The 27,692-nt window shown below is 45.5% G+C and overlaps 1 protein-coding gene across 7 annotated transcripts in view; it reads right to left on the minus strand.

Moving 5' to 3' along the window:
• CAMTA1 (calmodulin binding transcription activator 1) overlaps positions 1-27,692 on the minus strand; it is a 375,445-nt gene that overhangs the window by 36,951 nt on the left and 310,802 nt on the right. For all 7 annotated transcript variants that reach the window (XM_040533948.1, XM_040533944.1, XM_040533945.1 and 4 more), the window contains 4 exons: positions 19,016-19,156; positions 14,901-16,756; positions 10,673-10,799; positions 9,564-9,698 (listed from right to left, as the gene is read on the minus strand). In XM_040533948.1, the coding sequence (XP_040389882.1) occupies positions 9,564-9,698; positions 10,673-10,799; positions 14,901-16,756; positions 19,016-19,156 (2,259 nt within the window). The remainder of the gene's footprint in view (positions 1-9,563; positions 9,699-10,672; positions 10,800-14,900; positions 16,757-19,015; positions 19,157-27,692) is intronic.

Genomic DNA, 27,692 nt, shown 5'->3' on the forward strand with positions numbered 1-27,692 from the left:
TCATTTGTCATTTGCATATACAACTTGCTCAACTCTTCTATACAGCAAAAACGCTGAACATACCGCCACATCAATTTGATTTGGTTTATTACTGAGGAGTCACCACTGCAGAAACAGATTTTTCTGAAATTAAACTTCCGTGCCACCCTTGATACATCTTATGAAAAGATCTGTTTAACAATACAAGATTACAGGACGTGGTCTCTACCACCAATAAAAGCCCTTAAAATTTTTACTTAATATTCTAAGACATATGCATATCTCTGCTGGTTAGGTAGGTTGCTTCCAGGCAATGAGAAATGCCACGAATACTGAGGCATGAGACGAGGAAAACACTGTCATTCCACTGAGCCTAAGTGACAGCTGAAAAAGGTCTATGCTTTCACATAAGAAATAAATAGTACCGGGCATGAGCAGGAATAAAGCAATAATCAAGACCTGCACATACAGGCATTGCCATTGTTTTTAAGCTGTTAACCCACTTAGCAGTGTTAAGATTTCTTATCAGTAACACTTTTTCCATAATTTTTCCGGTGCTGCAGGACTTCAGCTGTTCATCCCACACCATCTGGGAACACTTTGTTCCTCTCCACCATCTCCAGCAGCCAATGCTACCTCAAAAGATGGTACTTCCCCCCACTTTTCTTTACCATGCCATTACTACACAAGAGGAGAAAGGAGGTGGGATGGGCTGACTTTTTCCTCAAGTGGCCATCTCTATATTTAACCTTTATAAAGTACTACTTTTTTTTCTTCCAGACTTCTCCCCTGAGCTAAGGGATGGTGAGATTTTTTCACACTGTCCAGGAAAAGCAAACCAGGGAAGGTTTTAGAGATCCAAGGTAGACTTGAGATGTCACTTTTCATGCTATTCAGTAATTTGTATAAAAACAGTTGGTTGCCTAAGGTTGCTTTGTATATCTCTGGTCAGAAACTTGCTGTGCTTTCCTACAGGTGCCAGCACTATGAAAGATGTGCTTTTTGATGCATGCAAAGAGCAACAGCTTAGGACATTGTGCACTGCTCATGGAGACTTTCTCCTCCAAGAGAAACATGCTAAAGGAGCTATTAGCAGGAGAAGAGGACCTCATGGGGCACTGTCTGTGCTGCTACAGTACTGGAAGTATGGTAAAAACTTGGACATGAGTTTTCTCTCTCATATAAATTGCAAATTCGAGAGACAAAATATTCACCCAGAAATCAGCAGAACGATGACCAGAATGATATGAAATGGCCTCTATTTGCTGCAAAGTTAGATAAACGTGAACTACTGCAAGATGCAAACTGTGAAACATTAGAATCGATCAGCAAAAAGAGACTAAGATCTCCTTCAACGGAAGCTTTCAAAAAGTCAGTCACGCTTATTCCATCTCTGAACTGGGAGTGGCCTACCTGGACTTAATTCCCCCTCCTAGTCCTACTCTTTTTGATGAAGCGCCCTGCAAAACAAGTCTTGCAATAACCTGCTACAGCGCGGGAGTGTGTTTTCAGTATCCTTAAATTCCTGGGGAAGGTTTGGGCTATTTACTTCACTGTACCCACTCAAATATGAAACTGTGAGCTAGAGGTGTTACAATGTTCTTCTGCACGTGTGATGCTACGGTTAAAGCCCTATCACAATTTTCAGCCTATACTGTAACATCACCCTGAAAGGGCCAGGGACCACCACAGGAGGGGAAGTCAGTGCAAACACAACCACAACTCCCGCTGTGGACACGGGGGTGGGGGGGGGTGAGAGGAAGGATCAGCAAGCTTCAAAAGGCACGCACTCACATCCTAAGTACAGCAGTGACAGACAACACATAAGCACGCAGACTTAAGCCCAAACAAATACTGTACTATATATCATCCTGTAATACTTACTGAAAACAATGCTTCGTCATATCTGCATATCCACCTGCAACGGGTGGAGGCTACCAGACCCCTCTGTACCTGTGCTCGCTTCTAGGCAAATAAACCGGCAACACCGAGTATCAGAGGACTGACCTGAGAGTCTACAAAGGCAGCGGAGGCTCCAGCCAGCACCTGGCGCAGGCCCCTGCAGCAGGGGTGGACGGAGCAGGCTCTCCCACAGCCGTGCTCGGGGTCTTTTGCATGCTCGCAGCCAGCGGGAGCGCCTGCCTTACCACAGCGCAGGCGGGAGTCTCAGCTGTGCCCTCTCCGCACCTCCGTGGCAGCGGCGCATGGACTAGCGCTCCCCGGCGTGCGTCAGGAACAGCAGGAGACGGCGCCGGGAGACGGGGCGTGCCCGCCCCGCGGCACGGGGCATGGTGCCGCACGCAACCGGCACCGCGCGGAGCGCAGCAGCGTCGGCCCGGCTGGCAGACTCGCAGGGCAGACGAGCGGCGGTCAGCAGCCGGCTCCGGGACGGCCGGGCGGCACGGCCCGGCATCTGGACCGCGCGTGCAGACGGAGGCAAACGGCGCCTGGCGGCCGAGGGCTCTCGTATCTCGTCCGCGCGCGGGCGAACGCCCCCGAGCTCCGCGACCGGCGGTCGGCCCCGAGCCGGGGCCGTGCGCCGCGCCAACCCGGCGGCGAGCCCACGCCAGAGGCCGCGGCGGGCTGACGGGAGCGGCGCCGCCCGCGCTCGGTGCGGGAGCGGCCGCGGGGGGCCTGGCGCCGGCTGCCCGGGGGCGGGCCCCGGCTCCGCTCGGCCGCGGTCGCAGCCGCTTCGTGCCCCGACGGCGCCCGCCGCCCGCGCTCGAAGCCCCTCGGCGGCGACCGGAGGCTCCGCCGGCGGCTCTAACCGCTGCCGGGCGCCCGGCGGCGGCACCCCGCCGGGCTCGGGGCGCCGGGCGGACCGCCTCGCACGGCCGGGCTCCGAGAGACGGCGGAGCCTCGCCGGGGAGCGGGGCCGCTCGGTCGCCGGCGCCGCCCTCAGCCCACGCCGGGGCCGCCCGGCGCCGCCATAGCGGGATACGAGCCCCGGCCGCCGGCTACGGGCCCGCGCCGCGCTCGGCGGCGGCCCGGCGCTGCGGCGGGAGCCGGCTGCGGCCGCCGCCTTCCATTGTCTGTGGCGGCGCGGCCCGGCCCGGCCCGGCCCCGCCCGCGCGGTGACGTCACCGCCGCCACAGCCCCGCGGGGCCCGGCGGGCTCCGGGCTGCGCTCCTGCAGCGGGCGCGGCCGCCGCCGGCACCGACCGGGGAGGGACGGGCACCCCGAGCGACGGGCACCCCGACACACCGGCACGCGCGGCACCCGGCGCGGCGGGGCCCGCTCCGCAGGCACCGCTGCAGCCCCTGCTCCAGCGAGGCGCGGCGGCACGGCTCGCGGCCCTCCCGGGCTTCCTTGCGGAGCTCAGACCCAGCCCAGCGCTCCCGGGAAGCTCCGTGCGCTCGCTTCGTCCGAAAGGAAGCCGGGCTGATGCCAAAAGCAGGCTTCCCGGAGGAAAGCGAGTGCCTGACCGTGAAACCTGACCCGCTCAAAGGCAACATCCAGGACGGAAAATGAAACACCCCTTGCCTCAACTCCCCCACAACGCAGTCGAAACAGAAAAAACGACCGTCTGCGAAATGCAGTCAAAGCAATAAAAGACAGGCTTCCTGAAACAACTGCAGCAGAGCAGCCTGTCCTTAACGATTTTGTGTAAAAGGGAAAAAAAGACAGATCCCAACAACAATAACGGTGAGTCAGACAAAGCCTCCATACAGACTCCTGCTTCTTCAGGGTAAATGCGAAGAAGAGAGGGCGAACAGAAACATCTGAAGCGTGCAGTCTAAGCTCCTAGTAAGGAACCGGGCGCCTGTGCCGACACTCGCACATCCCAGCCCGCTGCACGGCAGCTCTGCCACACAGCACCGCAGCTCCATCCCTCCTCCCAAGGAGAACCCAAATTATAGTCTTTTATGGTAAAACCCAAGGTGTAAAGTCAAACACACAGTCATGCTTACCTAGATGGAGAGAGGAGTGATAAACAGAGTGCTACTGTTTATGGACACTTGCTTTTTTCTACTGATAGACTTCTATGGCTCTGAAACTACATTTTCTAAGGACCTCACCAATACCAAACATGTCATTCCTACAAGCCTGTGTTATCTGAATCTCGTAACCTCTACATGCTAGAAACAGGCATCAGGTGCTGGAAAACAAACATCCTTTGTGGATTTTGACTTTGAACATCTACCATCATTCACAGGTAACTTGAATTCAGTGACCTGTCCTATCCCATCTACCTCCTGCACGCAACGCCTAGAGTTTAGGGGCCACAGGTATGGCCATGTCACCCTAGCACCAGTCAGCCACCAAACTTTCCTACATCTTCCACCTGGGAACGGCAGTCAAATCTTAAACTGAGAATCCAGAACTAACTAAAAGGTTGTAAGGCTGCCTATTATGCTCCTTTGTGTCAGTACCAGCTAGGTTCAGTACCAGTCACACCCTCGTCCATCCTATACACACCTAAACCATCAGCTCACATGACCCCTGCCCAAATTTTTTATTTCTCTCTGAGCTCCCTATGGCACCACTTATTCCTTCACAGCCTCTTTTCTGCAGGTGCGTAAATATAATGCCAAGGAGCACTCCTTGGAATGCCTGATCACATCCCGTGCTAAGGAAACATCATCTCTACAGACAGAAAGGAGCAAAGGCTTCAGTGGAAGGCAAACACACATGCTTTCCACTAGAAATCTGTACTAAAAAGCCTGTTTAATTTGCTATTTATCTGTCAGTAGAAGATCTCTTTCCTTCAGTTCAAAAGGGGTCTTGTTTGCTTTTCATTTTTCTCGAGAGAACTTCTCTACAGACAGTGAATGAAAAGTGAGGTCAAATGCCTACAGAAGTACATGATGGCCTTTGAGCTGACAGCAGCATCTGAAAATTGCCTGTTTTATAGATGAAAAAAAAAGAAGAGGCTGCCAAGTTTATCAAAGGAGACAAAGGCAATAAGGGAGTGCATCCCTTATGAGAAGAAGAAAGGCTTTCTTTGAAAAGAAAGACCTCTAATGAGCTAGAAAAAAATGCAAGAATGTTAGCAGCTAGTGCCCACTGCCCATTAGTAAAAGATCTAATTTATCTGTGGGTTAAAATAAGAAAAATTAAGAATAAAAAAGGAGTGGTTGTGTATAGTTCAGAAAAAGGAGGCACTATCCTTTTTAGTGCAGCATACACTGAAAAAGGAAGGAGTCCTTCAGAGGATGGCCACTCAACATGCTGCCCCTCAGAACTCCTTCTCTGCACATTCCCTCACTTGGCTTGATAAAGACCTAGGAAACAGAGGTATAGAAGAACACGGTCTCACATTTAGCAGGCATTTGCAATACTATTCCCTGATCCCAATGAACAATACTTGCTCTGTGCTCCAAAAGGTGGGATTTATCCTTACCCTAAGGTCACTACTTCCAAGAGTAGCAACCACTTTAAATCAGGAAATAATTTAATGACACGCTTTCCTCCGGGAAGCACAATTATCATGATTTCACTTAAAATGTGTTTCTGTTCATCATATCTCTCCCAGATTCTGGGCTCTACAGGCACTGGTTCAATGCTCCCTCAATAATCATAAGAATTACCTGCCTTTAGAAAAATCTTAAACCAGATGTTTCTGTAAGCACTTACGAGAAGGAAGTGCAATACATCGTACCACTGCTGCTCTCTACCAGTGCAGTAGCCTAGTGGAAGCAGATCCTGCTAAGACACTGCACAGACAAATGCAGGGATCTCATGCCACTGCTCTGCGATAGGAGGAGCACCAATGTGCCCCAGGCAAGCTGCATCTGCTCAGCATGCACAAAAGTTCATGCTCACTGTTTCCCGCTGGTCATGGGGGAACTCTCTTTTTTGCACGCTCAGGTTCAGATGCTTCTTTGCTAACCCATCTTTGTCGAAACCTGCAAAGTTCTACAAAGGTGTGATTCCAAGCGCGCCTAGTATCTTACCAGCCATACCCAACAGCAGGAATTTTATGTATATATATATATATTTATTGGCTTTATTTACAGCATATGGTTTGATGATCAAGATACTGTGTTTTTATGTCTGGAGCTGTGCTACAGCCTGTTTAGCACAGCCTATTACTACAACAGCATATAACTACACCAGTCCAATAACTGGGTAGTAAATTCTCAACAAGAGCTTGAAGAGAAATTGAAGCCACTATGCTCTGAGACTTGCTTCCTGAAGAAAAGAAGTGAAGCTAAAGGTTTTCAGTTATCTGCAGAACTGAACAAAGAAAGAAGATTTATTTTTGTCTCGGTATAACTGAAAATATACAGCCCCAACAGAGAATGTCTTTATCTTTATTTTAAAGAGGTCTGTGGATGACTATTGTTTATGCAAACTTATGTAAGATAGATACTGTTTATCCTTTTACTACACCATTCCTGGGGTATGGTAGACTTTGTTAATCCTACCCCTCTCTTGCACTGGTCATATAGCTGGAATCATCAGAAGTGTTTTAACAGTTTAGTGTAAAGGAACTCAAAGTGTTCCTTCAGGTTAATTAAAAAGAATATTAAAATTCTAGTCAACATTTTGGGACTACAAATAGTCCTTGAAATCCTTCCCTCAAGACTACATAACAGGCAGTAGGACAAGGATTTGAAGCAGTGCAATTAAAGTGAACAAAGAAGACAGGGATTTGTGGATTTATTCTGTTGATAGAATCAATTCATGTTAGCTTATACCTTAGCTAGCTAAACTAACATCTGTTCTCTCAGAATAAACAGAAAGATGTTGCTGGTCCATTAAAAAGAATATAATTTGCTGCCTTAGAGCACTGTGCATCAAGGCAGAGGCTTCTGATATGTCATGGTTAATAAAATTATTCTGTCTTTTTCCCTGAAGAGCCTCTGCATTGCAGCGGTCCTTTTACTTTTTTTTTTTTCTCCCTGTTAGCAATGCCCTAGTTTGTTCACTGCTGCAGTCCCCCTCCCTTCCACCATTACCACACTGTAACAGTCTCTAATTGAAAGCTTGCCTGTTAACCAGCAGCTCCCAGACAACGTGAAAGAGCAACAGAGACAGCGCTCAGCCCCCACGGCCAGCTTCTGCAGCTCCTCCAAATTCACCAGCACTGAGGGAGTTGTCAAACAACGGTTTTAAAATGTATCCCCTTTGCATGCTGCACTGGAGAGATTGCTAACAGCTGAGTATCAATCTCCATCACATCAGTATCTGCTGTACTTCACATGCAACTTGCAGCTTCAATAGCAGATGAAAAGCATCTGCAAACCTTACCAACACTGCAGTCAAACTCAATTTTGATGCTGAACATAACATTATGTGCACCTCTACAACCAAGTCACAAACCTCTCTTTAACCTTACAATAATCACAGTGACCTGTCTCCATTCCACTCGTGTTTAGAAACATCAGAAGTAGTGCTGCTCTGACTTTCTTGAAATGTCTTATTGTAAATGGCATGAGAAACAATGCATCTAATAGTCAGAAAACAGAGAAGCTAAACCCATGTTTTCTGTGACATTACACGGAGGGGGAGAATCACAGTAGGATGCATCAGTTCGCTGCTAGTATTAAGGGATAGCCCTTAAACAGCTGAAGATACAGGTACTGTACCTCTAAAATCATGCCTAATGCTACTCTGAAGAAAATTCCATTTTCTGTTTCCTGCCCCCGTTATCCCCAAATGTATCAGCTCAGACTCCGCACGCGCACACACACACTGCTCTGTCAGAATTCAGCAAGAAATGGCTCCTCCTCATCTGCCCTGATGCTCACATTTTTTACAGATGAACTACATATGCACTAATCAGCAGCGTCAGAGTGCTCAGATGTGACCCATGTGACTAGTCCCTAGGCTCACAGCTACTAATAGGACGGAGAAAGCCTCTAATGAATATTTTAATGAAGAAAGCTTTTTCTGTCAGGGCTTCCCAGACAGATCAAGGGAGCCCATCAAAAACCTTTCAAACACTACCTGCCTACATTGATAGAAGCTCAAAACCATTCAATATTTCTGTTGAAGTGAATCAGTTCTACATATTTGCCAAGTCTGTCAAAGTATATATAATAATAATAACACAGTAACACAAGCTTCAAATCTTTGTAAAGATAGCGTTATTTTAAAGTTACTAAACTGCTATCAAAAGTAATATCCGTGGTAGATTTCCCAAAGCGTGCATTATATTACAGTTACCATGTTTGCAGCTCACAGACAAAACAGGATGAGGTTAATTGACCGAGGAACAAACTGAATCAATATATTAGCTCATTATTGCTCATCCTCAGTATGGTCCTATGCGAACAACAATTCCTGTGATTTCTTGTGTGTAACACTTTGTAACGCTAATACTAGTTTCTCAGCAATGATACCTCAGAAGACTAAGGATCTGACCTTACTGTATTTGTCTCCTTATTTAGCAGAGAAAACAAACACTTAACAAATGGGTCACCTAGCAAGAGTGTTAGGATTTTACTAAGGTTGCCTATAATACAGTGCTGCAACAGCTGACTCTGTCTGGTGAAGAAAGATGAAAGCAGTATTGCTGGTCCTTTTCAACCTATCACATTGTTAACACAAATCATCTCTTTCTCTAGATCTTCTTGGTCTGAATTGGAAGCTACACCTCTCTAGCAACCACACTCAGGAAGGGAAATGAACTTGCTGTCCATCTTGTTAAATAAATGAGACCAGCCAGCAGATCTGTTGCTTCCTTGGGGACCTTGCTAGCTGGTTTCCTCCAAAAGCGTTTATAAGTAGCCCCGGCAGTCAGACGTAACCGAGGCAATTCAATTCCTCCAGCCTGGTGTTCCAGGCTTCTACGTTCTTCTACTCTCCTTCTTCTCATCTTGCTCCTCTATAAAACGCATTTTTGGGGTATATCCCAACTTAAGACTTTCAAGAACAGAGTTATCATATAAATCCAAAGCCTGTGTTCCCATTCCTCCGTGCTGACATTGAGGTAAGAGCAGTCATGTTCTGATCAGTCACGCATTTTTTCTGCCAACTGCCTTGTTAAGAGCTAATGCTATTGGGGTGTCTGTCCCATCCCTGCAAGGCATAAGGGGTGCAGCTGCGAGTCTTGCCCATCTAAAAAGGCTGACTGTGGCTGGTAGGTGCCAGAAAATCCCCTGGCTTGCCATCAGCATAGACTGTCCCGGCATTGAGACTCTCAGGTGTCTGACAGAAGCTATACATACCCCCTTTGAGTACTCCTAGGTAATGAGGTGGTATGTGGAAATCATAGCAGTGGCTGACTGTAAAGTGCCCTTGTTCCTTATATTGCCGCACCATCTTCCTACTTTCTGCTTGTTTACTTGCATTTTTTTCTAGACAAGTTTAAGCTTCAGAGTTCTCAGGGAAGACAAATGCAGGGTACATGTTCATTTCCTGACAGGAAATATGACTGGGGAAACATTCAGCTTGCTATTCAAAGAAAACACCTCTTTGTCTCCTTCCCATCAAATGCATCCACATTTTGTTCACATTAAAAGAACTAATAAATTTCAGAAAGAGGGCTTTGATTAACAGAGCACTGAGCAACAGACGTTCCCCACAGCACAAGCCCGCGCCTCTGCATCTCTCCCCCACACCAGTGGCAGCTCCTTTCATTCACAGTCCTACCATTTGGCAAGCTTAGTTAAAGAATATCGTGTGCTTCTTACCATCCAAGGACAGCCAGTCATGCTGGGAGGAAGGCAGGGTTGGCAGAGCTCTGGCTTTGTATTCAAACACCACAGAATTGGAGATGATCTGATTGTTGAAGGCAACTTGCAAAGTCACGAGCCCAGTGTCATGAGCTGAAAGGAAAGAACAAGTGGTAAGACAGAGACCTCCCTGCAGAAATGCACAGGACATTATTATCCTATTGATGGTCTTCCCATTGGCAGGCTGAAAGCAGATGCAATGAGTACAGAGAGGGGCATTTGACAATATTTTTGTGACTAGACAACTAAGGAGTCCAAAATGACAATCTGTATTTTAAAACACACAGGTTGTAAGCTTAAGAGGCATGCAGTAGGTTGTTTTGGCAGGAGGTAGAATCACATGTTCTTAAAGATTAACCAACTTCACTGCATTTCTTACAGCAAGCTGGGGCATAACAATGTAGCTCAGTTATTCTGCATACATAAAGTCACATACTGAGGGCCAGTACTACTGAAAATTTCTGCAGGGTTGCTGCAGGTGTTCTCATCCCACAAGCACCAAAGAGAAAGAGCAGAATATATGCAAATTAAGAGGCAGTAGAGCAGCGAGTGCAGCTCTGAATAACAGTTACTATTTAATCTGCTATTTCAGTATTCAATAAATGCTTAGAAAGTATTTTAAATCTAATTCAAAGCTTCTAAATCATGTTATACTCTGTATCAAGATCCTAAACTGAGGTGCTCACACTATATATAGTTTGAAGAAAAAGGGAAAGCTCCTCAATGTTTATACACTACCCTTCCATGAGTCCAGTCAAGACATTTAGCACTTTGAGCCTCAGATAAAGGCTAGCTACTCCTACCGGCTTTCACTCAGCATCCCCTTGAAGTGAGCATGTGTCTACTAACTCTTTTCAAAATGAAAGAGATCTGCTTCCAAAGTGCAGATGAAACAATTGAAAATGCAGCCAAAAGTAGATGGATAGATTTGAAGTGAGACAAAGCAAGTGGAAGAAACAGCAACAGGTCACTGCATATTCCCACACAAAAAACAGATATATACAAGACACTATTAGGATAAGAACATCCTCTGAAACTGCCAGCTCTGAGAGAGAGGCGTTCCTTACCTGGGCAGTAGCAGCGCAGCACTCCTGGCTGAATTAAAGATGCAGGCACTGAGATCTGATCAAACAGACAGCTGTAATTATTGCTGGCTTCTTGCCACGGACCAGTGATTAGAACTTTCACTCCTCCCTACAAGGAAGAGAAGGGGGGAAAAAAGTATTACCAAAAAAGCCATACCCAGGGAGGACCATGCACTGAAACAGATGAAGAGTAAACTGTGTCGTGAGGGCTAACAAAAGTGCCAAGCTAACACAGATCCTTGGCACCAGTCACCTCCGATGTCCCAGTCATCGGCAGAGCAAGCAAGTCACAAGCCAGCTGCTGTCTGTTCACATTATTCACTGCCATGGCCCAGCCTTTGCAGGGAAGTGATGATACTGTGTGGTGCTGTGGTGGTTTTACTCAGCTGGTCAGCTGAACTCCACCACAATTGCTCTCTCGCTCCCCCTCCTCAAAGGGAAAGGGGGAGAATATATGATGAAAAGGGCTCAAGAGTTGAGGTAAGGACCAGGAAATCACTCAACAATTATCCTCATGGGCAAAACAGACTCAGCATAGGGAAATTAATGAAATTTATTACCTATTACTAACAATCTTTATCAGTGAGAAACTGAAAACAAACTAAAATCACCTTCCCCCCCTCCATCCTCTTCCACCTCCTCCCCTGGAGCTGTGAATAAGAACGGGGAATGGAGGCTGCGGTCAGTCCCTAATGCTTCGTCTCCACTGCTCCTTCACGGTCCGTCTCTGCCCCTGCTCCACGTGGGGTCCCTCCCATGGGATGCCGTCCTTCCCGAACTGAGCCGGCGGGGGCTGCCCACAGGCAGCAGCTCTTCAAGAACTGCTCCCACACGGCTCCGTACCATGGGGTCCATCCCCCAGGAGCAAACTGCTCCAGCACGGGTCCCCCACAGGCGGCAGCTCCCCCCACACCCCTGCTCCTGCGTGGGCTCCTCTCCATGGGCTGCAGCTCCGGTCCGGGGCCTGCTCCTGCGGGGGCTCTCCGTGGGCTGCAGCCTCCTCCACCTGCTCCACCGGGGGCTCCTCCACGGGGGGGCTGCAGCGTGGAGATCTGCTCCATGTGGGAGCCATGGGCTGCAGGGGGACAGCCTGCTCCACCAGGGGCCTCTCCACAGCTGCTGTTGTGCAGCAGTATTTTCTATTTTCCCTTTCTTATATACACTCTCAAAGAGGCGCAAAAAACATCACTTATTGATTAGCTCTGGCCAGGGCTGGGTCCTGTTGGAGCTGGCTGAAACTGGCCCTTATCTAACATGGGGCAGCTTCCAGACTCTTCTCACAGAGGCCACCCCTACAGCCCCCTGCTACCAAAACCCTTCCATGGAAACCCAATGCAGGTGTGCCTTAGGCCTGCAAACTTTACACTGAGGTCAAAAGCAAATAGTATTCCATAACAGAGCATCTTTGTTTCTCTTCATTCGCACTGTTTCCTGCACCTGTCTATACGCTCAAATCCCATGCTTCACCAATGTGACCTTGCTCTTTCCCTCCATGCAGATGGCCTTTCTTTCCTTTGGTCACTTGTCAGCTCCTAGATCAGTGACGGCAAATCTTTTCAATGTTGCATGCCAAACATCCCTCCCAGCAGGCAGTTCCTTGTAACTTCTTGGTCCTTCATCCCCACTTCACGCCCATTAACACCTTAGCTTTCTCCATTCCTTGCTGCTGCCTGGGCAGGATTCAGGCTTGTTTCCTTGTCACTGAACAGTGCCACAGGTGAATCACAGCAAGTGTACTGAAAGCTTGCCATCGCCATCCTGCCCCTGCTGATATGGATGGAAGATACATGGTATCTTCACATCTGCTGATATGTGAATGGCGGCACATTGCCTCCAAGGTCACAATTCAGAGCACAACAGGGGCTGGACAATGAATCTGACATGACCGTGACACAGGAACATCTGCCCTAGAAACAGCAATGATACACCGTGCACTATTCTGGGTATTAGGAACTTGGTTAAATAAGGAAGTGTGATGATGTAGGGGTGACCCTGAAGGGGCACTGCAAAAGCAGGGCTGTGTTTGCAAAGGGGTCCTTCAACCACAACTTCAGCGACCTGAGCCAAGCCTGTCCCAGACCCTTCTCCTGACAAGGACCTCAGCAGTGCTCCGTTAGCCATAAGAGAATAATGCAAGTAAAAGTCCTTGGCATCTGCCTTTCCCGCTCGTGTAAAAAGGCACCAGCCACATCCAGCACTTAAATCAACACAAATAGGACTGAGTTAATCCAGTGCTTCCCTGTGCCTTCTCTCAGGGCAGTGGAGGCCCAGCTGGGAGAAAGAGCGCCCTGGGGCTGTCCAGGGGTTCACTGTGTCCAGCACTCTCATGGGGGCACTCCAGCACATTTCACTGGAAGCTCTCCTCATGTATACGGGAACATGAGGAGACCATGAAGCAGTGACAGCAAGACATGCCTAACTTAGGAAAAATATCACTTTGTATCATTTGCAACATCCACCACACATAATTCAGTGTAGTAACACTAGTAAGATGCTTATTTAACTGTAATTCAAGCAGCCAGAGCAGATACAGGAGTGCAAAACCAAGTCCAAAACCAAGAGTGACACTCAGCACAAACCAGGTGTGTTTGGGAAATTTCACCATTGCCTTGGTGAGTACTTGACAAGACTTACAGTCCCATTCTGATTTTAAACAAGGCAAAACTACCACATCCAGGGCACAGACACAGCTACTACTGTGGGAGAACACTAACAGACTTGTACCAGGTGAAAACTGTAAGAAAGCAAAATTACTGTACTGAAGAAACCAAGCAAGGCTCTATCCCAAGAATCCCATAGATCTATGGTAGAATTTGTTCCGAAGATGACAATACTGTTTCCATGGTTTTTCCGACTCTTTCACGAGTTCACAACATAAACTTGCTCATGGGTTGCTGAGAGATATAAAGCACATGATGCCTAATATTTTTACGATGTAGCTGCAGCAGTGAGGAGATTGAAATGCCAGAAAAGAAAAATGTAAATAGTGCCAGAAGGACATTATCAGATTGTAATTTTGAGAGTTTCTCTACTAAGAAGACCAGAGGTCTGGGCTTACTGTAAGGTGAGATACCTGTTGCCAAGATGAAAAAAAAATCATACAAATTGTAAATCTCTACAATTGCCAACTAAACTTCTAGGAATCTCAGGGCCCTTTCTGAGTGCCTATCCAAAGAGCAGCATATGATATTTAACTCTGTGCTGGAGCTAATGTGCCCTGAGAAACCCTGATTGTTGATGACTATCACACAGGAAAGCTGCACAAATGCAAACAAGCAGCATTTGATATCCTTCTCCAGTGGTTGCAAATGCAGGACAAGCAGTATTCACTGTATCTGACTGCTTCTGCACAGCAAATACTGGCTAGCAAATAAAGAAAATTAATAGCTGGAATTTTGCTAAGCCTGTACTGGCACTTTGCTGGCCCAGGTGGACTTGTCTGGAGGGAAAGCATCTAACTGGAGGTTGAAAACTCCTGACTGAGGCTTTTTATCAGTGCCCACTGGCACTGCATGCTGGCAACCTCATTTCCTTTCCATTTGTAGAGTGAACACCCGTGTTTTCACACCAAGTCCCATGTTGCAGAGCATGTGAGTGCTTAGAGCCACTGAAAGCCAATTCATCACCCATTTCTGTAACGCCTTGCTCCTGGAGATACTGCAGGATCATTTGGCTGAAGGTTAAACAATCTATCTTTCTGGGTTCAAAACAGCCTCTTTCCTCTAGCATTCCTTCACATCAGAAAAGTCAGTGCTGCTGACATTTTTAATTTGTGGTGCATGTGACTCACTTTGGATAGTTTATAGGATGGAGGTAAATGCTGAACTCATTATGACACTGCAGGTCAGGAGTTAATTCTGCTAAGAGCATTACAGCCAGCTTCAATGATCAGCTCCAGTTTGCAAATTATGTTGCTCTAACATAGCTTGGTAGCATTATGAGGCCATCATATGGGAAATACTTTGCTTTTCAATGAAACAAAACATTTCTGTTCAAATGCTTCTAAGTGAAGAAAGGGCCCTGTTAGGGTGATGAAGTGCTTAATTAAAAGTACACTCAGACATGAAAAGGGCCTCGGATGCTCTTTCTACTAAGAGAAATATTTTAAAAGCCCTGTCAAAGCTTTAACAAAACAGTTCTTGGGAGCTGTTACTAACAAAGCGAGTAAAGGTAAGGCAATAAATGTGCATGAGTAAAAGCCCTAACTTACCTCAGGATAAGACCACTCTGGTGAATAATCTGTCACCATGAACAAGCGCCCACTCTGCTGTAGCAACCCCAAGGTGCCTTGTGCTGCAGCTGCCGAGACCACCTCAGCCACATGCATGTATGCCATTGTGCTGGCTCCATTCTCTGTGCTGCTGAGTTGCATGTTGGCTTGTTGAGGACTGCAGCAAGGAATGCACATTTCAGCCTGGCTGTAGGTTGTTCTGTTACTGTCTTCAGGCTGAGATAGTCCGGCACTGTCACCTGACACCAGCTGGTGTCCATAGAGAGCATTGCTCCCACCTTCTACAGATATGAAATCATTAATTAGATCAGAAAACTGGTTGCTGAAGGAGATGTCAAAGTGGTCCAAGTTAAGCTCCATGTTGGAGGAGTTATTCAAGCTGGGATGGGCCACAGGATAGAGTCCTTGGACCATGTTTCCTTGGAGAATAGGGAGATTGTTCCCATTCCTGATACTCCCATTGGCCTCAGGCTGCAAGTAGTGTTCTGTGCTGCAGGCTTGAAGATCCCCTGATTTAAGTAGATTTTCATTGCCTTCTGCCTGCTGGGAGGTCTCCATGGGAACTTCAGCTTCTGCAGTCATAGCCTGGAAGTTTGCTTGGAACTGCATGAGCTGGAGAGAAGAGGTGGACTCTATTCTGGTTTCCACTGTGCCGTTACAGTTGGAAGTGGTTTGGGATGAGGACTCTGTTTTCACACTGGGGATTCCTAACGTGCTCACAAATGAACCACTTGTGTCGTTCAAATTGTTGTGGGTGTTTTGCTCAAGGGGAAGAGGTTTGCTGGCATCCTGCAGAAAGAAGCTGGGGGAAGGGGTCTGATGAACGTGAGGGCTCTGGACTGTCTGATTGAAGCTCGAAGAATAGTCCTTGTTGGAGTCAATGGCACTGAAGTCCATCTGCTCCAAGGTGGTACTTGGGCTCAGACCTCCTCCAGATGGAAGCAAACCTGAACCAGTGGTGAGGGTGAGAGTGTTAGATGCAGAAGTGGAGGAAAATGCTTCTTTGGACATCTGTTGTTCAAAAGATGTGTCCTCAGTTTTAATTTCTTTCGTGAGGGTCGTATTGAAGTTGAAGCTACGTTCTGTTGTGGGTGACTGCCTTATGTTGGTACTGATGCTGTCACCTTTCATACCTCCTCCACCGTAAGTCTGCCCTTGCTTGGGATTATTAAGAAAACAGTCTGGGTCAAAATTCATGGTGGTTTCTGGAATTTTTCTATTTCCTTCTAAAGTTGTGGAGAGCACAAGTTCCTCGGAGACAGTGCTGGGCAGCATCGACAAGCTCTCTGAACTGCCTGTTGTTGGAAAAGCAAATTTGTGTCCATCTGAACTCACGGCAAGTACCAGCCCTTGTGCAGCTGCATCTGAGGACAGAAGGTGTTGATTTGGGCCAGAGGTGGGTGACATGGTATACACAGCTTCACTGGTGACTTCTGACATAAATACTGTGGCACTTTGTGACAGGCTTCCCATAACTGATGCTACAGCCATACTGGACACACCAGTGACTGCTGGGCTATCCGCCATATCTGGGTCGCTATTTAATCCACTGCTGATGGACACAGGAGAATTCTGGGTCGTGTCAGGGACTTCCACCTGGTTGGTGGAAGAAACCTCAGTACTATTTTGATGGAGCAACACTGGTTTCGCCACTTTGCCATTCCTCTTCTCTCGGCTGGAGGCCTTGCCATGACTGTGCTCATTCTTGCCTTCAGAGACATCGTTATTTTGTACCTCTGAATGAGCGCTGTACCCACCTGTCCTTGGTTCGACCTTTGGTGATATGATGCGATGTTTGGCACTGTTACACTTGTGATGCACACTGCTTCCTGCCCCTGTGCCAGAAAACAACATTTGTCATTCAGTAAGTAAAAAATTAAAAAAGATGCTAGGTGTGTATCTTATGGCTGTAGCAAAGGAAAGCCATGCTTAGGTGCATGTGAGAGAGAGAAAGTGAGCACACGTGCTAGAGAGGAAGAGACACCTTGAGAGTAAAATTAATTTCTTGCTAGTGTCAGACTTAAAGCACACTTTCCGTCTAATGCATAGATCTGTGTGCAAGACAGCAACCTCAAAACACGCCCATGTGCACGCTTCCCCTCACCACACATAGCACCTATCCCCCCACCTCCTCCCTGCCCTAACCAGTTGACACATGAAAGGAATCAGCATCTGTGACAAGTTTCGGACCTATTTAAACACGTGCCTGATCTCAGTGCAAAGTCTGCAAAGCAAGGACTACTGCTGTCAGCTGTGGCAGAAGAAGCCCTGTTCCATTTGCATCATGGACAAGACCTCTACCCCCTGTGACACAGGCACTCCGCTCTTCACACTGGCTGATGTCAGATGGTTTGACAACTGCTCATGTGGGTTGGACGCTGACTGGTAGTCTGGAGGTGACATGCTATACTGTGCTCCTGTCCCTGACATCACCCTACTGCCTAGATTGCAACCCTTGTTCTCTTGTCATCATCGTGTCCATCACAGATGCCATCAAATTATTAAAGAGAAAGTACATTAGCCAGCACAAAGAATGCTTTCCCTCCCATAAGGCTGGTGACGTGTTTCTCTTGTTCTAAGTTGTCTGTATGCTGACAAATAAACATTTAGTACTTTGAGAGGTCACACACAGCATGATTAGTGTCAGAGAGGCTGAAGAACGCTTAAGTAAAGGTCACCAGAAGACAACTCTCTGTGGGAGTTCAGCCACTGCCTTTATGAGTCTGGCAGAAGATGAACATCACCTGAGTTTCTAGGAGATTGGAAATCAGCTATGGAAAGTAAACAATTCTCTCTGCATAGGCATCCTAACCATAAACTCTGTTGCAAGGACTGCATTTGTTGTTTAAAGAAGAGCCCAGAAATTTTTGATGTATGTTTCTTTAATTGATTCATTCTTCCTAGAATCAGATAGGAACATTATTTATTGTACTATACAATGACTAATGAGGAAAAGAAACCTCCTCCTTGTAGCTAATGGCTACAATTATAAATGCCATCTTCTGGGTAACACAAAGTGTTTGCATAGCCACTGTAGTTTGCCAAATCTTTTGTTCCTTGCCCTTGAAGTGGAACTTCTCTGTTATGTGTTCAAGCTTTGAACCAGGTCATTTAAAGTAGTCCAGGACAGTGCTTTTGAGACTAGATGCACTATTAAATCTCTCTGTTCTCCTAGGTATAGAGATGAACAAGACAAGGGAAAGGCTTTCACACTGCAGTCTTTGTGTAAGGAACTGGGAATGCATGTGTCAATGTGCCAGCTGTTACAAAACAAAGTGGTATTGTTATGTCAAAAAACATGCAGCAGACTTAGCACAAGACAAAACATCAAAGGGAAGCATAAAAGAATTCATGTTCAGATCTGCAAGCCTGGATCAAATGCTGAGCCTTAAGGCTTGCATTTTAATCCAAACCCAGGTATTTCAGAGGTCGTCATTCTTACTTAAAATCTTGATTGTATAACGCAACCGCCCAAAAATGAAGAAGAAAATAAACTCTTTGAAGCACAGACAGCTTTCCTTTACAAACTTCTCTGAAGACTAATTAATATATGATATATATATATTACTTGACCAAAGTAATTGGAAGGGGTGGTTATAAAGTAGATGAGATGGAAAAATGACTCATTCAGCTTCCCACTTGATGCATAAAGTTCTAATACTAAAGATGTTGTTTCTTCTTCTCCTCTCACTCAAAACAAAAGCATCTTTAACAGGAAAGAAATCTGTGTCTTCATGGTAACTAAGTAAAACCTGTCTTTTTCTAGTGATACCTTGTAATTAACCACCTGAGCCCATTTTCTCCAACAAAGCAGGCTGCAGGGCAAGGATTTCAGAGGGTGAGATTGGCAGAACATTGAATTTTGAGGCTTTGGTAACAAAAGTTGAGCATGTAGAAGAGAAAAACTTTCTGAGTAGGTCACATACGGAGGGCATTTATTAGAACTTGCACATTACCAAGTCTTTGCATTCTTTACAGAAATTCCAGTTGCATGATTACTCCATGGTACAGTATTTTTAGCATTTTGGTACTACAAACCCTACTCCAAGTCTGGATTAAGCTGAAAGCATTTTGTACCCTCTCAGTGTACTCACCCAAGGTACCAGTGCAAAGACAGTTGTGTGTCCGAGGCTGTGGTTTGGTCTGGTGACTGTCAAGGATCTGCTGCACAAGCTGTTCCACTGAGAACCCTGAACTGCTGTTTCCATTGCTGCATGTCCACTTAATGCCATGAACTGTGAAGAGAACAGTAAGACTTCTCATCAAAAACTTGCCAGAAAACATCAAAAGTCAACCTTTATTATTATCTGTTTATTATCTGTTATTATGTGTAAGTTTTAGTTTATACATGCTTCTTGCTTCAGTTCCTCCACTCACATTCATTTTATTATTCTAGGTACATTAGTCTGTCACATATGAGGTTATGCTTTGTAAGAAATGTTCAAATAGCAATTTTGCAACAATACATTGAAAGTGCTATTAAAATGCACTAAAGTATCTGGAATATTTTCTGCTATATAAAGTTACTGATTTGTAATTACTACTGAGAAACTTTGTACTAAGTTACTTCTGGTTACTTCAGAAATGTTTTGCTCTAGAGGTGAGCTCAGATACACGTTGCCATGTGCAGAAAGTGTATTTTACAGCAGTATGTTGGAGTTTGCTCCCTACTGTTAATAAATCCAGTGATGAGCACTGTATTATAGTGGGCAAGTCTGGTAAGTGAATGATATCTCATGGTTTGTGTATTCATGATGGTTCTCGTTAAGTCAGAATCCAGCTGTGAGCTGGAAGCTGAGAAGTGACGGACAGCCTTATAGCTGGATACATATACATACCATGTATATTATTTTCAGGTCCTTCCAGCATAACAAAGTTCCATCACGGATCTATTGCAAAAAGCAGCCGGAAGCCAAAGCTTTGGATTCTCTTTAACATGTCTGTAGCATTCACAAATTAGGTCTCCAAACACTGGCTTTTCTTGGGAACACCTTATTCTCTACTTCATCTTTTTCATGGTCTTTACATTGTCACATCTGGAAGCTACAGCTATCTTGGGGACGCATTTCTTACTGATCTTCCTGGCTGCATGTTCTAGCCTTTGGCAGTTTGAGGCAGCAATGTAGTTTCAAGTTCATGAAATCCACATTGAGATGGTGCGCTTAGGAAAGGTCTTTCTCTAGCCTTGCTCTGGCTGATTTAGAAAGGCTCCAGCTTCTGTTCATGTGGCATGACTATTTTTTTATTTTTATTTTTTTAGTGCTTATACTCCCTGCATGTTGTGAAGGTTATAAAATAATAATAATAAAAAAAAAACAGTGAAGGGTGACAGACTGAAAAAAAAGAATGTCTGCATGCTTAATGCAAATTATTCACTATCTTAGCACATTCAACATGCAGATTTTCTCCCTCCCCCTTTTAAAGAAAAACTCCTGTGAGTAGGTGAGTTGTTAGTAACGAATATCAAATACTATCAAGACAGCTTCTAACATGTCATGCTTGGCTTCCTAACACATAAATGAATCACCAGGAAAGGAGATCTCTATAGGGGAGAAAGTGCATTATGAAAAGAAGATTAACAAAAAGCAGACGTATACACTCCTTCTCTTTCTTAGTGGCTCAAAAAGTGAAACCACTGTAGAAGTATGCCGGATTAAATATAGTCCTAATGTAAGGACATGAAGGAAAAAAAGATTAAAACTTAAAATAAATTCTGGGAAGTATTTTAATTCTAATTTCTGTTCAGATTTCTTTTATATTTCCTTATAATTTAAATGAAAGCTGCGAAGCACTCCAACACTTTCCTTTCTACCATGAATTGGTCTAAAAGCTGCTGCATTATAGCAGCAAAATATTCCTTGCCATGCACCCTCTGCACAGTGCCTGTAGAACAAAGGCAGCAGAACCAGGGAAAATTACTGGTATTTCACTGGGTATTTAAAGAAGAGAAGGAAGGCTGGAGGAGGGTCCACAATTCATATTGCTAATGCTGCTCCTAGCAGAACTGCCTCCAACCTTGCTTTGTGAGAACTGGCTCACACCTTCCTTTGATTTCCTCCCTTGTGAAGAGAATCAAAATAACCTCCCTGTATTGATCCAGTGGCTCCCCATTCGTTAACACTGTCGGGACCTTCCTAACCATCATTACCAAAGGATGAAAAAGTTACCTAGATTACCAGCAAGAAGTCAGCTCAAAAGCCAAAGAAAGCTTACAGGTAGAAAAATATGACCGCCCAGGTTTCTTATGATATCCTGGCTATTTTTGACTTCTTCAATTGCTGGTGGTGCTCGGTCCTCCCCAGTTACCAGGTCTACAATCCTTCAGTGTTGTATGCATCTTCCTCCTCCCCATCACCTCAAGCCTACCTCACTGTCTCACCTTCACTCTAGATCAGACACCTACTTCTCTTTGTCTCAATGGTTAAAACCCTGACCATTCCCTCTCTGTGGTTTCTTCCACCCTAAACAAACTGTGCCCCTAAAATAAACTTCTTACATTTTGATCTGATCGTTTTACCTTTTCTGAATGTTCTAGATGTTCCTCTTCGCCACTTCACACATTTTACACTTTCTGTTTCTAATCCAAAGCTCTTGCTCTTTTGTATCCTATACATGCAGCACACAGGTTACAGATAGATATACACTATATAATGCCATTCCCTACACCTCTGGTGCTGCTCCTTTGCCTGTTTTTGACAGGTAAGGGCCTGTCTTCTGTTTCTTGAATAACGATGATGTTGCCCGCCTGAAACAGGTAATCTAGATAAACTGACAAAGCTGGAACATTGGGAATATTCAAGGTCAGGCTTCTATGTGATATATCCTGGATGGTCCACTGCAAACCCTTGTGTAAGAGTCCTGCTCACATCTGATACAGAACACTTCACAAAATCCTCCAACAGCTGACCATATTCTAAGTAGAAAAACTTCGTCCTGCTCCCTTGCTGATGGAGTGAAAGTCTGTTTTGCTTCCCAGATCCTGCTCCACAAACTGTTGACACTAGGAGGCCGATTCCATGGAGACGATCAATTGGAAACGGCAGCCTTGTCCCTTTAATTTTCACAATATTTGTGTTAACAGAAATAAAGGCCTTGCTCTGATTTCTCAGCTCAGCTGGAGGAGATTTTCATTATCCTTTCATATCCAGACACCTGCATACTATTCAGTTTTGATTTTCCAGCCATCTACTTCCTCTCTTTATCACTTATGAAGATTTCCTGAGCCACATTGCTGGGAATGCAGGTAGGGAAGATGACCTTGTACATTTGACATTTCTTAATGTCACTTAATGAATTTTAATGTCTTTGTAAGGGCTTGTGCGGAAGTTTCACTCTTAGCCATTCTTTAAAGAGAAGTCTTTCTTCCAAAATGAAACCTTTCCTCAAAAGTTTGCTCAGATGCAACTGCAACCTGATAATTTAATAGCAAATGGGAAGTACATGTGGTTGAATTACGCTTAGAGAGGACCAGTGGGACACTACTCTTCTGAAGCTCAAAGTGAAACGTCCACAACTTTTATTTACAGCTAACAGCATTTTTACGCACAACCACCTGAAGTTCAAGACTATTCATACATGAAAGAACAGTGCTGAAGCAAACTCCCTTATGCTAGTCTCATAAGCTATCTATGACACTCACCTATAATAAAAAGTAGATCACACTACGAGTTCTTGCCTTTGACAATGTTAATCAGGACAAAGATGCTATCACAGCAGCAGATATTTTAACATTCGCTGCTCACAGAGACAACAGGCTATAGAACATGCATACCTCACATAAGTTACACGTCTCCCACTTGTTTTCTAGGACTCTCTTTAAAACATGTTTTACACAAAACTTTTTCCCACAGCACAGCACAGCCTGCCAGGAGCCCCAAGCTCCTGCTGTTCAAAAACAGCAAAAAGCTGGGTTGTTCAAGAGAGAAAGTCAAACGGCTGGTACTGACAGCCCAGCTGCCTGCCACGCCACCCTTGCATCGCTTCTTACAGCCGCTGTGTGCTTACTACCCATTACTATTATCCTCTGTCCTGGCTTCTGTCCAACAATCTCAACAGCTAATCAACGTGAATTGTGTGTATTTTTCTGTACTCGTTACTGCTGTCAAGCCCCAGCACTCACGGTACAGCTCACACTGGACAGAGGACCGTGCCTCCGAGCCACAGGCTGCCACTGACGGCGTCTGGGCTGACAGCACCACAGGCAGGACCACCGCTCCCGCGGCTGCGATGAGCGTCACGACAGCAGAGCGAGCTTTTGAGGGTTTTAAAAGCCTATTCCTGCGACAAACTAGAACCTCGACACGCCAACGGAGCCGCTCACGACTCGACCCGCACGGCGAATCCTCCTCCTAGCCAGGACGCCGCGGGCCTGAGGGGAAGCGGCTCGGCGGGAGGCCGCGGCCGCCGGCCCCGCGCAGCCCCCGCGGCCCCCCGGCAGCGGCCGCCAGGTGGCAGCAGCCGACCAGGAACCGGCAGCGCCGGGCGGCGGCCGGGGCGCCCCCGGGCCCGCAAGCCCCGCGGTGAGGAACAGAGAGGTGCGTGAGAGCGCACGTTAATCTATTCTAACTTTGAAGTTTCTTTTAACGTAATTATCAGTGACGAACGCCTATCTTCCCCCTCAAGATCTTGGGTGAAAATGCCAGGAAATGAGAACAGCCACCTGAGAAGATGCTCTAGTATTGACTCTGATCGTTACTACAGCTGAAGGCTAAGAGGAGAGAAAAAAATACTAAGGAAGAATGGAAAAGGAGGATGGTGTGCTCATGACTTCTTCAGAGATGTATTCTGTAATTACCAGAGATGGTTCTATAATTACCGTATCTGGTTTAATAAGCCATTTTTAGGGGGACAGGAAATTTGGTTTAGTTTTCCTCAATTCTTCATTACTGGTAACAGTCAAGTTCATACTGGGTTACTATTAACGCTCAATTTCACAGATCAGGATTATTTCACTGTGATATCTCTGAATGGTGGTTGAAAGACTGCCCAAGGCAACAGGTGAAAAATGGTCACTAATTCTGTTCTTTTTGCAAAGTGGAATGTTCTACTGCAGGCAAAATCATCTCTTACGGAAAACGTGCTTCCTTAAGGGGTGGCCCACATAGGCATATGAATAAGCTACTCTGGGGAAACGATGACCACCCACGATGGAACCAAGTTCCCACTCCGGACGCAGGGCAGGCACTCGCTTGCTCCCAGCACTGCACAGCACAGCCCCCTGCCAGCCCTCGGACCCCGTGTGCCCACAGCAGCTGCCGGCCCCCTGCCCAGCTCTGTCGGGCTCACGAGGTGGAGGAGCAAAACAGAGACCATGGGGGTGCTTAGGGACAGCCCAGACATCCCTGGCCACAGCCTTGTGCTACAGGGGAGAGGACGGATGCATTTCTCACAGGTGACCCACGTTTAGAGCAGTATGTGTGGAGTAATGAAAAGGGTAGGAGATACATCTTAGTGAGAAAATAAGAAATCAGGCAGGTGGCTGATATTCCTATCAGTATTCATAGTAGCCAGTGGGATACGAGAACCAATCTAGCAATTACCACTGTATTCTCTTTTTAATGAAGTCAATTATAGTAACATGTAAATACTATTCAAAGAAAGCTGGACATCTAATATACTAAAACCGAGCTCTTTTAAAGAATCTGTGCTACTTTTTATGTGGTGGTCAGTTGAAACAGCCGGCAAGCTTCAGCTTCCATTGAAGATCACTTTGTAGCTCTGACAAATAGGCTTGGGAACGGTAAAAATCAACCTATACAGCATTTCTGTACAATTTGTCTTTTAAGATTAAGTATAAAAAACCTTAAACAATTACTGAAACTGAATATAAATTTAACTCAACCAAAAAAAAACCCACAAACAACAACAACAACAAAACAACAAAAACCCAACAACTCAATTCGTCAAACCACATTCATGCTGACTACTACTATTTAAACTTCATATTGGGCTACAAGTGTTTAATGTCCTCTCCGGTTGCAACAACACAGATATGCAGTTTCAGGTTACCTCCAAGAGCCTCAGATTGTTTCACTGACACATGCAGAACAGACAGAATCAGTTACTCTAGGGAGAGGCAACTCACATGAGACAAGAAATGCCTATGCCCAAAATTATTGTTTGACTGGTATTATGTGAAACCTCCAGTTTCCCCAGCTGTGGCTGCACGCAGGCAGCAGGAGCAATCAGTTTCCAAGCATCAGAGAAATTAAAAAAAAAAAGTTTAAAAAAAGTTTTTTTTTTTTTTTTTTTTTCAGAAAGAAAGATATCTCTTAATTATAGTGGACCTGAAAGAAGGATTGCAATGTAGCACCAGCTGTAAGCTTATAACTCATACTTTGCCAGCTGAGGGATGAGAAAGCCAGAAGAGGATGATTTGGAGAAACCCCCAACATGAGCTGGCTGACAATTTGCTGATCATATGGAGTTTATATACAGAATTCTGCTGTGTTGGACTCTGCCACTGCATTCTGCTTTACCACCAGATGCCCCAAAGGACATCTGCTAATCTGTTCAGAGAGATCTCAAAGCAAGACTATAACAGGACATAAGAGAGAAAAAAAAAGAAAAAGAAAGCAATGCCAAGTTGAGATCCATTCTTCATATCAGGCACACTGCAATGACTTACACGTGTCTCTGACAGTTTCCACAAAATTTTCATGTATTATCAACTACTCATTTTGCACAAATGTCCTGAAAGGTTGCATTCATTCAGAAGCAACACACAATGACCCTTTTGATTCAGATGATCAGTTAGGACACTGCTGTCAGTAAGGTTGCTGCAGGTCTGCAAACAGCAACAGTTAGTTTTCAGTAGAGGCTTTATAGTACCTTCCTGTGCTCCCTGAACATGCTTATACCTTTAAGACAAGGCACCCCACCTCCTAACTTTGAAGGAGAGAGGAATCATTCTGACAGAGGTTGTGAATAGCATAACCATTCCTTCCAGGCTCATCAGCTTCAGTCTCAAGGACTGCAGTTTGGCAAAGTGGTGCTGTCTCCCAGGAGCTGGTTTGGCCACAGTGAGTCACTGAAACTGACATTTGACAAGCCAGCAGTGATAGTCCAGACAGGACAATCAGGAGATTGTGTATGTCATAGTGTAAAGGCAAATGACAAACACATCAGAACTAAATCAAAAATTCAAAGCAACAAAAACTGAAGGCAGGCTATTTCATTGTTTACAGTCTCCATTCAGTAATTTTACTAAAGAAAATCAATTGGAGATGTTGAAAAAAAAACCACAAATCTTCAGAGCATCTGCAGTGAGTACTTTCCTTTTCATGGATGTTCAGATGTGTTAATTTCAGTCCCTTAATTAGCTCACAGTTAAAACAAGCTAATGGTGTTTCCATAATGCTCTCAGACCTGCCTGACCACCCTGAGAGGGTATTTTTTCATCCATAACCACCTGTGCAAGACAGGTGAAAGCCATCCCCGAAGCCAGCCAAGAAGCTCAGGGTTTGCAGACATCTTATTTAAGACCACAACAGGAGGACTCACCCCTGGGCAGCCTATACCTCAGCACACTGCTGTGATCATGGAAGAGACATAGTCTGGTACCAGGAGCTTGTGCCTGTCCCAGATGCATGTTGAACACTTGATGAAGCCTGGACTGACTTTAGGATGATGCAACAAGAAAGGAAGATGGAGCCAAGTGACTTAAGAATACAAGAAATGTGAGCGAACCCAGTCAAGCTCTCTCTGCACTTCAGAAAAAACAGTTCAATGTACTTGTTTGGCTTGCACTCTTACACCAATCCCCCTCTTGCTGATGCCACCTGTCACATCACTTGCAGTTCTCCAGGCACACACAGCCAAGGGAACATGCTCCCAGCCTCTGGCTGCCACACCACGGACTCGCCACAATCCTTTATTTGGATATAAAAGCTTTAAAATCTGCCAGAGGTCAAGAGCTTTAATATCTCACTTGGGTCCAGGCTGAGCAGGACCTGAATGAACAGAACTTGCTTTCAGCAAGTCTTCAGAAAAACCTCCCACTTGCTATAAAACCAGCCTGTATTTCTAGGCAGTCCCTTTCCCACTTTAAAAACTTTTCCCCTTTCCCAGATTAGCAACTGAATGCTGTTACTAACCTTTGACCAGGAAGAAGCATTGTCCCTAAAGATAGAAGTAGTATCAGCTTCTCCTCCTAGTTCTGCAAGACATCAATTGTCTGAAACATGATGTAAAAATCTCCCTGCAGATACAGCATTCACCCTCAGACCTCCATGCGCACTGTGACTATATCATTACTAACTTGTCCTGAATGTGATATGCTTATGAAAAATGGCAAGCAAGAAAATGAACCAATAAAACCCTCACACAGCTTCGAAGTCCAGAGGAATAAAACTAGATGAACCACAACACGGAACATGTAGAAAGGGGAGATGCACACTTCACCAGTGACACTATGTACAACATTTTTATCAAGTCACTGACAAATCTGCTTTAGGGCAGAGAAATTTGAAAACATCAGGCAATCAAACTGAAGTCTTTGAAAGAATGATTAATGTGAAAATACGATGAAACTAATGTGCTTGGCTCTGGACTTTCAAAGCATACCCAATACTGGGAACAAATCTGATGGCATCTTGGCAAGCAGTGCCCCTCTGTGTTTCTTGAACACCATTATGTGTCCTCTTTCTTCTCTAAGTCTGATCAAAATGTAATGCTTTTATAGTAGCTACATTTCTAAGGATGTGCTTCCCAGGATATGTATTCATAAACAGAGATGTGTACTTGCATACATACTCTGAATAATTGTGCAGA

Source organism: Cygnus olor, chromosome 21, assembly GCF_009769625.2.
Source record: "Cygnus olor isolate bCygOlo1 chromosome 21, bCygOlo1.pri.v2, whole genome shotgun sequence".
Classification (NCBI taxonomy): Eukaryota; Metazoa; Chordata; class Aves; order Anseriformes; family Anatidae; genus Cygnus; species Cygnus olor.